General features: G+C 29.4%; 1 protein-coding gene across 1 annotated transcript; it reads left to right on the top strand.

The window, feature by feature from the left end:
- Positions 1 to 12,971: 12,971 nt before the first annotated feature.
- Positions 12,972 to 14,046, top strand: LOC107605457 (protein GLUTAMINE DUMPER 1). Its single transcript, XM_016307344.3, has one exon. It carries the CDS (start codon positions 13,052 to 13,054, stop codon positions 13,634 to 13,636), a length of 585 nt encoding a protein of 194 aa, XP_016162830.1. The 5' UTR covers positions 12,972 to 13,051; the 3' UTR covers positions 13,637 to 14,046.

The raw sequence follows: 14,046 nt of genomic DNA, 5'->3' as shown, positions 1-14,046 counted from the left end.
TTACAATTCAATACCATATTTTGTAACAATTTTTTCTGATACAAAAAACCAGAAGCCGTTACAAAACTAGTAACAAATTTTGATCTTGAAGGTATTTTTCGTGACAGTAAATTTTTTTTCTATCAAAAAAATTTGTTACAAAATGTAACATAATTTGGTAACATTTTTTTTCTTCAGTTACGAAAGTGAATAAGTTATTTTGTAACAACTTTATTTTTATTACAAATTACGTGCATAATTTAGTAAATTAGTTTTTAAATTAACTAATATAATAACGCTTTTAATAAGCTAGTTTACATCTATTTAATATGCAAAAACATACATAAGTCAAACAAGATCCTTCTAGCTAAAATTGTCTTGAAACAAAATAACATTAGCTAGTGAGTACATGGATTAGTTCAACCAAAACATAAAAGTTCTAACATAAAAGTTCAACCAAAACATAAAAGTTCTAACATAGATTAGTGTCTCTATGCATCAAAACATTCTTGAGCCCTCAAGGTTGCATATGGTCACCCTTTCAGCACTCCTGTAAATAAGAAAAACCGAAACCAAAAAGTTAGAAACAAGATATAACACTATCTATAATTTTTCCACTAAGTTTTATCCAAACTGTTTATAAAAAATTCGGCAGAACCTCCCCTAAAAATTGGATATTTCCACCGTTCACGGTTCCAACAAACACAACCAATATGCAACTTATGTCTCAGCCATACCCAACCAAATTTATCAAAGCAATCAATAGGACATTTGTCATTTTTCAACCATGACACAAGTAAAATGTGATAAAGAGATCCATATACAAATTAAAGTATACTAATATAAAATGGGAATCATCTACAAAAATATATTAAAAACATAAGCAACTTTAGGAGTACCTTTAGGGTCTAGTTTGTTTCATTGTCAAAGCGCGCTATGAGAGAGTTGACAACAGCTTGTTGAGCTTCCAATTGAGCTTTCATTTGAGCTAATTCTTTCTCTTGCCGTGTTCGTTGCTCTTCAAATTTTTCTTTGAGCACATCTATTTCCTTTGTTAGCTCCTCACGGTCTTGCATTGCCTCTTGAAGTTGTGCTTGAATCCTTAACTTAGACTTTGAAGCCTTTATGCCATAACTTGCACCACTTTTGTCACCTTTCACAATTAGAAAAGCTTCATTTGGAGTGAGAGGATTTTCTAAATCATAGGAGTCATCAAGCATAGTGCTAATGTCATCCTACACAATCCAATTTGTAATTTGAAAATGGAGATAATATTTAACTTCCATGCAACAAAAAGAGGAAAAGTTTAAGAATGTTACATCAATTTGTTTAGCTTTTTCATTCACCCATTCTCCATTACTCTTTTGATGAGTAATTTGCCATAATTCTTGAATGTCAGGCTCGACACCGGTTCTAGGATGGCGCTGCAAATTTTTTGGAAGTGTAAAATATAGCATGTAGTTAAGTGCAAACATGATATAGCAAAAAATAGAAGACCAAATTAAAACTTTAAGACTATTTACCCGATCACGTCTAACAACTTGAAATGTCCTTCGACCAACAATATGGGGTACAACATGATGCTTTCTATTATCTTTGTTTCTTAAATTTTTTTCCTATAGAAGACCAAACTCACAAAAGACAAAAGGAGGTCAGCTATAATAATCTGCATGGGCTGCCAGAGCTGGGGCAGGGGCTGCCGGGGCTGCAGGAGCTGCCGGGGCTGGGACAGATGCTGCAGGGGCTGCAGGAGCTGGGATAGGTGCTGCAGGGGCTGCCGGGACTGGGGCGGGGGCAGGGGCACGCGCTGCAGGGGCCGTGGCAGGTGCTCGTGGTGTATAACCAGATGCAGCAGCCCTTGTCAATCTCCGTGTAGCCATTATGTTACTCAATCTACAATAAAATTAACAGAGATAAAATTAGAAAAATGAAATAAAAAAATAGCAACATCGTTTAATATACAATTACACAAAGGAAAGCACATCAATAAAAGTTGGTACTTGATTCAAAATATATTATAGTTTTCAAAAAAGTTAAACAAGTGGAATAAAGATTGAAGAACTTAGCAAATACAAATATGATGTAATTCATAAAGTTTAACTACTTTAAAGGCAATCACCATTCCTATACAAAAAGTGGATAAAGTATATTCACAATCCTATACAAAAAATGGATAATTTAGCAATTGCAAATATTTTGTATTCCCCAAAATAAAAATACTAAGAAGTCAATCACTATCATTTGAATCTTCTTCTTCTTCTTCTTCTTCTTCTAAAGATGTTATACAACATCTCATAAGTAGCAGAATCATTCTCCCTTTCACAATCAATTTCATTTAGATCAGACACATCTATAGTGGATGTATCTTGAAGTATCTCACCATGATGCACCCATGTTTTATAAGAGGTCACTATCCCCCATTGGCGTACATGATGATGAACTTCATTTCTAAATTTGAACATAAAATTGTTGCATTTGGGACAAGGACAACGTATTTGATTTTTCACACCGGGTTGAGAGAAGGCAATATCCAAAAATAATTCATCGAGGCACTTCCTAAACTCAGGAGTACGCCTATCAAAATTAACCCAATATTTCTGGTAATTGACCATTGGACTAATTTCTGCAGCAGACGAGAATGGATAGAAGGATATAAAGAGTGAAAACAAAAAGCGGGGCATGACATAACATAGCATCACAGCGGCTATCACTTTCAAAATCACCAAAAAAAGTGCAAACAATAGAATCAAAATAATAAAACCCAGAAACAAAAAATAGAACAAACATATCAACTCTCCAAATAACCTAAAAATCAAATAATCAACCATGTTACACACCAATACTTTCAACCACAACAACATCGGCATAATCAACTAACAATATTTTCAACCACAATAACAGCAGAATCAAGGTTCAATATTTCAGCTAAGATTATCAACTAACAGCATATTTAACAATACTCAAATAAACTGAAGTTACCTTTAGCAGAAACGTAATAGGACCAGACCCGACCAGCAGGAGAAGAAGGACAACCGAATCAGACCAGCAGAGGCAAAGGACAACGCCGGATGAGCAGAGCAGCATAAACTATCCTAGATTAATGCAATGTAAAATACACAAAATTATTAACAGAATTTAAACAATATCTCTATGTTACTAAGGATCAAATAGTTACCTACTTTACTCAATTCACAAACACAAAAGTATAAAAAAAATATTGGAACAGAATAAAAAGAAAGCATAAGCTAATAACACTAATATAGTCAAACAAATATAAAAACTAATATTTTCAGTCACAATATCAGCAGAATCAAGGTTCAATACTACTTTTAACTGGACTTACCTTCAGCAGAGGAGACGAGCAGAGCAGACCGCCAGCAGACCAACGAAACACGGCTGAACCAGAAGAAATTGAAGACTGCAACACAACACCAGAAGAAGACCCTTTTTTAAAAATTCATCATTTCACTATCAAGCTAGAAGACAAACTTTTTAGTGCTAATAGAGGTCTCTTCTGTTTTATTATGTAACTCAGGTTTTCCAACTTTAGTATACAACCCTCAAGAAAGAAAAAAGAACAAACAGAACAACATATTAAATCATTTATTTTTACATAATTAGCATCAATTTTTCTCTTCTAAACCTACAATAAAACAGCAAGAATTACGTCCACAAAATTAATTTACAACAACTACATATTAGAAAAAATCATCACCTCTAGACTGAAGAATGGCAGAAGCAGATCCAAGTTCAGTTCTCAGCGACGGGTTGGGGCCGTTCCACCGTCGAAGACGCAGGCCACCGGCGAAGAGATGTGACCGCACGATCAGAGCTTCGGCACGAGCAAAGCTTCGGCAGGAACAGCGCACATCCAGCAGAGGACTCACCCACCAAGACGACCACAGATACGGTGGTAGCAGAAACAGAAGAGGCTAGACGTAGAGGCAGAGAAGGCGGAAGGCAGCGGAGCCAAGACGGCCACGCCGACAGAGACGGAGGTGAGGAGTGGCACCCACGAACCAGATTCGACCAGCGACTTGAGGACCACGACGCAGCCGGAGACGTCTCCGAGGGCTACGCTGGTAACTCTTTCTCCCGCAAGCAGCTCCTTTTTCCCTCGCATATAGGGTTTGTTGACGGCGCCATGGGTTGAGAGTTACTGAGTGTGAGGCTTCGAGTGAGGTGGGGGAATGGGGGAACCTTAGGGTTTTTTTTACCATTTTACCTTCACTAGCTATTAGCCCTTGGTTTTTTTAACATTGCATTTAATTTTTTACATTTTCTTGAAATATTTTTAACTCTTTGTTATTTATATTTATAAATTAATAAAAAAATTTAAATTTTACAAATTAGTTTTAAGTTATCTTAAAATTTTGATTATTATAAATTATATACTAATTTTTTAAAGGAATATAAATTAATATTTACATCATTTAAAAATTAATGAATATGTAAAAAATAATCTATACAATATATTTTAAAAGAATTATATAAAAAAAAATTTTTATTTCTGTAAAAATAAAATTATTTTAAAAAAATATAAAGACAATTTTTTTAATTCTTAAAGTTTTTAACATTTTGAAAAAAAAATGTATAAATTATACACATATTTTGTGACACAAAATAAAATTTGTTACAAACAATATTAAATTTCGTGACAAATTAATTTTTTGTTACAAATTAATTTAAGTTTTTCAGACAAAAAAATATTTTGTTACAAAACATTTGATTTTTTGAAACAAAAAAATTATTTTGTTACAAAATACTACGAATTTTTGCAACTACTTTATGTTTTGTTACAAAACATTTCAATATTTTGTAACAAAACACCGGCGCGTTACAAAAACTACCATCATTTGTAACAAAATAAAATGTATTGTTGCAAAATATCTGGATGTTTTGTAACAACTTGTAATGTTGTTACAAAACATACTTTTTTTGTAACAATCAGCAACTATTAATACAAAAAAGGGTTTTTTGTAACAACTTTTAATTTGATACAAATTTTTTGTTACAAATGTTCCATTTTTTTATAGTGGACTCAATTAAAAAAAAATATAAAAACTTAATTAAAAATTTTGTAAAACTATAGAGACCAGTAGATTAATTAAACATTATATATATATAGACTATAGAGCTTGCATGAACATATATATAGATTAACTTTTTGTATATATATGTTAAATGAAAAAGGACTAGGTGCCAATATGCTGAAAAGACACAACTCAATTGAAATCCATGCATGATGAATTTAAGAAAAGATTATATTCCATAGAGATAAGGAAATGAAATTGAAGGAGTCTAAGGGAGAGATAGATCAAGTAGTTAATTAAGGAACCACACCAAAGATCCAATTGCTACCATCACTATATATAAGATTTTAATGATCTGTTAGTTTGGTATGAGGATATTATATATAAAGTGGGTTTTTTTTTTTTTTGTGTGTGATGAAAATAATATTATATATATATGTATCCAGATTCACATGAATCCTATTTTTACATGACACTATTATTCAATTCATTGAAAAGATTTTATAACTAAGAATATATAAACACATGGAGTTCATATGTATTAGTATCATTAGATTGTTATTATTTTTTATATTTTATTTACAAAATTATAAATAAAAATTAAAATAAAACAAATGTTTTAAAAAACTAATAAATATGCCTTTATAATAATTAGTTTGTTGATGTCACTAATATATAGTAGTTACTTTGATGAGACATGAAGCATTTTTGGGTTTGAGCAAGATTGAGATTGAAGCAAGTACCTGCTAGCCAAAAAAAAGGAGCATCTAACATGACATTATATAATAAGGTTAAAGTGGTGGTCACTCTTAGGAATAATTGAAACATCATTTTCAAGTTCATCCTAACTTTGGATTCAATATGGAATTTGATATTGCTGCAGGAATCATATAATTAAACCAATTCTGATGAAATATTTATTAGCCGTATTTGATTGATATATGAGAGTTCAAGAGAAAATCTTCTAAGAGTAAAAATAACAAAACCACGTCAAATAATCAATAATTATCATTAAATGATGTGTAACAAAAAGGTTCATTATTTTGCCCACTATAGATAATCAAATTATTTAGAGATTTTTTCCAAGAATTAAGATTATTCATGAGGAATAACTCATTTATAAATAATTTAGGTTATGTTTAGAAAAGAGAGATTATAATTGAAAGATAAAGATTGAAAAATAGAAATGGAGAGATAAAAATTAAATAAGTCTAAATATTATATTTATTATAAAATATATTAAACTAAATTATATGTCAGTATTTTAATTATTTGATTTAAAATAAATATAGAAACTGAAATAAATAAAATTATTTAAATAATTTTATTAATTAAAAAAAAGTATATTATTATTAAAGTTGATAGGTGTGAATCGTTAAATGATTCGATATATTTAATTAAATTGTTATCTAACAAATTATTTCATTACAACTTTACATGAAGTTAACTGCACTTGAATTTTCAAATTTTTTAATTGTATATTTTTTAAAGAATACTACTACATATACAAGTCTTTTTTGCTTACAAGTCATACAAGTCACTTACATAACGCACGCGTAAAATCACGTTGTTTCTCTTTGTATCCCGCGTTCCTCCTCCTCCTCCTCTTCCTCCTTCTTCTCCTTCTTCTTTGCGTTTCTCCTCCTTTTTTTTCGTGTGTTTCATCTTCATCGTCGTTTTTTATTACTGTTGTTGCTGCATTTTTTTCCCTCCTCCTCTTTCTATTGATTTTGCAACATTATGTATTTTTTTTCTTCGTTGTTTGATTTTTTTTTCTCCTAATAAGAATTATGAGAATATGAAATAAGAAGATGAAGAAGAAGAAGCAGCAGAAGATGAGCAAGAGGAAAAGTTTTGAATTATGCAAAACTTATCAGCTCACATATACCGAAAATTCTTAAACAATACACTTGAATATCTTTGTGTTACACCCAAATTTACTGCAAATACAGAAAAATATTTCCTCTAATGCTGCATTTTTTTCTTCTTCTTTTTTTTTTTTATTTCTTTCTTTCTTTTAGTTGAATGAATGTAAGTTCATCCTCTAATTTTGTAGCATTATGTGTTTATTCTTTTTCTTTGTTTGTTTTTTTTTATTCTTGTTAAAAGAGTAAAATAAAAAAAATTTGATAAGGTAAAATATAAAGGAAAAGATTACTACGAAAAAAAAAAGAGAAGAAGATGGTGACGATGATGAAAAAAAGAAGAAATAGCAGAAGATGAGGAGGAAAAAGAGGAAGGGTTTTGAACTATGCAGAACTTATCAGCACACATACACCGAAAATTCTTAAACAATACACTCTAATATCTTCGTGTTACACCCCAATATCTCTCTGTTACACCCAAATTTACTATAAATATAGAAAAATATTTTCTCTAATGTTACATTTTTTTCTTTTTTTTAGTTGAATGAATGTAAGTATGAATAAAAAAAAGATGACGATGATGATGAAAAAGAAGAAAAAGCAGCAGAAGATGAGGAGGAGGAAGAAGAAGAGTTTTGAATAATACATAACTTATCAGTTATCAGCACATATATACCGAAAATTCTTAAATAATACACTCAAATATTTTCATCTTATACCCAAATATCTTCATGTTACACCCAAATTTGCTACAAATACAGAAAAATATTTTCTTTAATACATAACTTTTACATTACATTCAATTCAAATAATCAACAATGAAACATTATTCACCTACAGAATCATAAACTACTAACGAAAAAATCAACTAGAATCGAACCACATCTCAGCCACTTGATTAGATTAAAAACAATAATTAATTTTGTTCTGCTTCAATTGACAATCTGAACTTGAATTATTCATTATTTTCAACAACGAGATAATTAATGAAGAAGGAGAAGGAGAAGAAGAAAGGAGAAGAAGAAATTCCAATTAAAAAAGAAGGAGAAAGGAGATATATGGAGAAGAAAGTGGTGTTGGTGACAACGATAATGAAAGAAAAAAATAACGAAGAAGAAGAATGTGCAGTAACAGCACGAAGAAGAACGTGCATACATGAATATAAATAATTTGTATCAAAAAATGACTTGTATGTAGAGAATAATTATTTTTTAAAAGAATATTATTAAAATTTTAGTCTCCGATTTTAGAAATTTTAATTCCATATATCTTATTTTTTTAAATACTGAAAGCACTAAAATTATATATTTTCAAATTAAAATTTTAGTTTAAATACAATACTCGGTCACAGTTTAATTTCAATCTCTTAAAATAAATATTATCTTAAAATTTTTATTCTTGAGCGATTTAAAACTTGTAAATTGTAATATACCCCCTTTATTTACGCTGAAGACGATCATCATCATAACTCCTCAACTGAATTACTATAAAACTTTACCCAAAATTAAAAAAACAGACACAAACACATGTATCATTTATGAACGATGTTGTGAGTCATTATTATACTACTACTTATGTGAACCCTAATTTGGCAATGGATAACTATAGTTTGAACTTTGAAGATCAAATGCAGCACCCAAATGATGAGAAAACAAGTGGAAAACGAAAACCCCGCAAATAGCTTTGTTTCCACTTTGCCCACATTGTTTATTCTATTTTATCCTTATTCGATGGTTGTGGTTACTTTCATTATACAAAATATCAATTCGTGCTTTCATTGTGCGCATTCACTATGCCATTGGATAGGGACCTAAACAACCCAGGTGGCTCTCCTGAAATCAAATTATTTTTCTTTATTTTACTAAAATTCAAAAAAATATTACATCATCCCACAAAAAACATTCCTTTATATGTGCATGATTATTGTTGTTATTAATAGTGGACAAGATTGGAAAATATTTCCATGACCTCACACTTGAATTGTAAATTATTTTCTAAGAAAGAATGGTTACAATGAATTGATTTTATAATTTTTTTTGGAAACTCCATTTTAAAATTTAAAATGTATAAATTTTACGTGTCTAACTCCCAATGATATCACAATGAATCAATAATGCCTCCACCCAATGAATTTGGTATCGTACTGTTGTTGCTTTTCAAAAAGTTGGTTTTTCTTTTCTTTGTGAAGATTATATATATTAATTAAAAGTACTCCTAACCTTTAATATCCAAAATCACAAATAATATAGGTATATATATCAACTTTTAAATTTATCAAACAGTTACTAGTATTTTTTAAAAGAAAAAACAATGTTCTGTGTTGGTGGAGGCGGCGGTTCGCCAAAAATTAGTGAAGGCAATGCTAACTGGTACTCAAATCTCTTTTGTAACAATTAAAAACTAAATATTGATATTCTAGTAAAAAATATAATTAAAAAATTGAGTTTTATAATTAACCTTTGCATGTTAATTACTATTTTGGTAAAAATTGTATGTGGATAAATATATTTATTCTTTAATTTATTTTCAATATATATTTTGTATTAGTTTAATTTTGATGAAAGTGTAAACAATCGTGCAATTACATTCATTATTTTAAATGATCATTTACGCGATCAATAAAATAGTCGTTATATTTTATAACATGATATTATGTAATTAAATGCACATGTAAAATTGTTTTATACTATTAATACATTAAAATTAAATTTTATTTTATATTTTAATATATATATATATATATATATATATATATATAATATGATTGCATTTTAAAATATCTTTATTTTCTATTTGCAATTTTAATTTTAATGTGTTGGGAAGAAAACAGGACCTTGCCTGAAGAATCATCAGTCTTAAGTTATTGACTTAAATAAGTCAATTCATGTAGTAAGTGTACTATGGCAATTTTCCGTACTTAATTAAGGATTCATATTAAATTACTCTTTTATTTTAATCTATGACAATTATAAAGAAGTTTTACAACCCATCAATTCATTCTAAAATATATAAATTTAGTTATAATTTTAGTCTTTATTATTATCTTATCTTTATTTATTTTTATTTTTTAGAAGCCAATACTATATATATATATTCCGTTTTTTAATTCATAAAGAAAACCTAGCTCTTCTAACTTATATGTTATTAATTCACAATTAATATTAAACTATTCTTCTACCCTAACTCATGACAACAATAAAAAAAAATCTTGCAGCTCACAAATTCATAAAAAATAATAGTAATGTTATAATACTAACTTGCTGGTTCTTTATCAATATGCTGCAATCCATTGATAGTTAGCCATTAACGAAGTATTTTTTTATTTTTTTGGACTCTTCGTCGTCTTTCTTATTATTGCTACAGCGTATACGAAAACAAGCACACCTAGCATGGCAATTAATTTTTGCAACCTTGTAGGAACAACTTCTGGCAATACAGTCTGTATAAACAACAGAACTTGGTTCTCCCGATTGGATAATTCCAATTTGCACATTTTGAAGAATGGCAATAACAATTTTAAAGAGGATGACGAATCGTCTCAACAAAGACAAAAAAAACACTTCATCTTCTACATTAATTATTATTTTTATTAATTAATATTTTTAATTATAATTTTTATCATAAGTGGAATCCATATCATCGTCACCATTCTAAAAGGAAGTCATGAGAATATATTGATGATGTTGGAGTTTCTTCCTCCAATAATATATTATAATGATGAATTATGTTCTATTAGAATTAAAGACATTATTCACATCACAGAACATTTATCAGATCTCATTGCTACTAATTTACAACTAAAATGAAATATCATAAAAAAAAATACAAACATCTTTTATATAATACACGTACAAAAAATTGACAAAATTACTTGTATTTATTTTTTATTTTTTTATCATATATTATTTTATCATCATAATAAATAAATAATAACAAAATTCTAGACCAATTTAAATATACATATGCGGCTCAAGGTTGGCGGGGAGTACTTGAGAGTACGACAAATTTTATAAAAATAACAAAATTTGCTGAGAATGCGACAAACTTAATCTAAATGTCAACAAAAAATTGAATCTCAGAAATTAAAATTTCAATATTTTTTATATTTTATAATAAAAAAAATCTCATTAAAATATTCTTCTTTGAAGTTTTAATTGATTTGATTACCTATGTTTTATAGGAATAGAACTAAAATATTTACGCAGTAGAGATAAAAATCATACATAAATATAATATAAAACTTGACAATATATATCCATGATAAAATTTACATATTAATTAGTCAAATTATTTAATAATTTTTAATTATTATCTTTATATGACATAATTAAATATGCATGTTTATTTTTATATTTATTTAAAAATAAAAAATTATATATAATTATTTAGTTAAATATGTTAAATTATTTAATTATTAAAAAAATTTATATCTTAAACTATTTAATTTATGATATTAATAGTTTGACAAACTAAAAAAAGAGAAAAATAAAATAAAAATAAAAAAAATTAAAAGTAAGGGTCAGTAGAATGAAAAAGATGAAGAAGAATAGTAGAAGGATTTGTGCCTTCTAAGCATAGGAAAAAAAATGAGAAAAGGATAAATAGGTCCTTGACCTTTTGTCTCGCTGACATTTTTGTCTCTGACCATTGAAAAATACTTTTAAGTTCCTGACCTTCACAAAACTTGGACAGATCAATTCCTGACAGAGACATTTGGACGGATCAGTCCCTGACGGAGACATTTAGACGGATAGACTGATCCGTCCAAATTTTGTGAAGGTCAGGGACTTAAAAGTATTTTTCAATGGTTAGGGACAAAAATGTCCACGGGACAAAAGGTTAGAGACCTATCTGTCCTTTTCTCAAAAAAAATTAAACGATAGAAAAATCCGATCCTCTTTTTTTTTTTGTGTCATCTTCTTCCTCTTTACCCTTACTTTTGATTCTTTTTCTTTCATTTTTTTTTTCTTTTGTCTTTTGATTCGTCAAACCATTAAGATTAAGTTTAAATAGGTTAGGACATGAAATTATTTTCATGGTGCGATAAGCGTAAACAACAATCGAATTAAAAAGTTGTGAATTGCCAATAGTTACTAATGACGTCGTTTTCTTTCTTTTTCTTGTTTTTCCTAACATTTTATAATCTCCTTTTTTATTTCTTTTTTAAACTCATCCAATAGAGTTTGATGAGAGGATATTTCTCAAGATTCATTGATTTCTCAAAATATCTTCGAGTGGTGATTTTGAGCATTGCCAATCTCCTCCATCAACTCACTAATCTTCAATAGCAAATTTCGAAGAGCAATGTGATTCAAGATCAATACCTTAGAAAAAATCTAAGTAGTAGAAGTCGTGGAGTTACAATAGCATGCTCTCATTGTAACAAGCAAGGTCACACATAAGATGTGTGCTACCAAAAGCATGGTATTCTCCCATTTCTATCCACGGCAGCAACGACAGCAACATAACACCACAATCAATCACGTGATTATTTGGGAGTATGATGATATATTCAGTGACAAAACAATCACTATAAAATAACATTGGAATATCAAGACCTGAGTTCAAAAATTTGCTTTGTTAGAGTTGATCAAAGATAAAATTGTGCAACAATTTTATAATACAAACCAAATTTTGACTAATTCCATTTAAATTTTTACTTTAAATAAAATTATTGTATTGCATTTTAATACGAGAATTATGAGTATTATTATTCCAAAATCTACATAAAAAATATTTTTTATGACTAATTTTATGTACTTCTATTATAATTAATTATCATCAATATTAAACTAATAAAAAAATAATTTAGATAACAATTATTATAACTATTAACTTTTTATAAAAATAAGTGTTCGCAAATTTACTCTAAATTTTCCGTGTTGCAGGCACTGGAATAATTTACCTTGTTGCAACTTGCAAGTACAACAACAAAAGAGGGCCAAGTACGTGACCCCGGTTCCAAGTTAAAAGCAAAGAGATTAAGAGAAAATTAAACCACTTCTTTCTCTCCCTTCAATTCTTTTCTTTTTTTTTTTTATTTTCTCTGCTCCTATCTTACTTGAACCATTATAAATACCCACCTCCACCATTCCCTCGTTTTCCAAGCTAACACACAAAATAATCCCACATCAAACACAAACCCAATTTTCCAAACACAAAAGGAGAAAAAAAATGAGACCTATTTCCAAAACAAGCACCACCAGCACTACTACTACTACTACTAAATTAGCACCTATGGCAACACCAACAAAAATTGGTAACACTAATAATTACTCATCACCATGGCACACACCAATTCCTTACCTCTTTGGAGGCCTTGCTGCCGTGTTTGGCCTCATGTTCTTTGCTCTATTGGTGCTTGCTTGCTCTTATTATTGCAAACTCTTTGCTCAACAACAACAAAATGGTGATAACAATAACAACAATGTTGGAGAGTTGGAGAAAGAGTGTGATGAAACTCGAAGGAACGAAACCTTTAAGGCCTATGAGGAGAAGGTGTTGGTGATCATGGCTGGCAATGAAAAACCAACCTTCTTGGCCACCCCAGTTTTTCCAAACTATGGAAAACAACTTATTTGTCAGGATTGTGGCTCAAAGATTGAAGCTTTTGATGAGGTTTCTGATAATGTGTCTGAAAAAGACCACATCATCAACAAGGACAACCGTGTCGACAACGTTGTTGTCCATGTTCCTGCAGCTGCTACTACTACTCTGCCACAAGAGAATCAAGAACATGAACAAGAAGAAAATCAGTGAGAAATTGAAATTAATATATAATTTGCTACTTTCTTTTTCCTTTTTATTTGATAGTAGAATTAAGAAAGAGGTGGTAGTGATGATGGGGAATAAGATTCTTCTCTGTTTCTCATCATATATTCACTCTTTCTTCTTGGTGGACCATTTTCTTTTTCAATTTTAATTTTCTGGGTTTTGGGGTTTTAGGCCTTATTATTATGGCACTTCTAAGTATTCCGGAACCAGAAGTGTAAATTTAAGGTGAGCGAAATTGAGAATTGAGGGAGTATAGTTAAAGTTTCATTTTGATCTAAGTGCCCAATTTTCTCATATCTTTTGTGTTAATCAATTGTAGTTTGTAGATTTTAGTTACTGTAACTTGGCCATTGCCACATTATTGAGTTTGAGAATCAAGAAATTATTCCCCACTA

The sequence above is a fragment of the Arachis ipaensis genome, chromosome B6, assembly GCF_059453495.1.
Source record: "Arachis ipaensis isolate K30076 ecotype BB chromosome B6, ASM5945349v1, whole genome shotgun sequence".
Classification (NCBI taxonomy): domain Eukaryota; kingdom Viridiplantae; phylum Streptophyta; class Magnoliopsida; order Fabales; family Fabaceae; genus Arachis; species Arachis ipaensis.
This window is presented reverse-complemented; position numbering and strand designations above follow the sequence as displayed.

Excerpts from the sequence above, each read along its gene's own strand:
- LOC107605457 (XM_016307344.3), top strand. The coding sequence starts at position 13,052 with ATGAGACCTATTTCCAAAACAAGCACCACCAGCACTACTACTACTACT.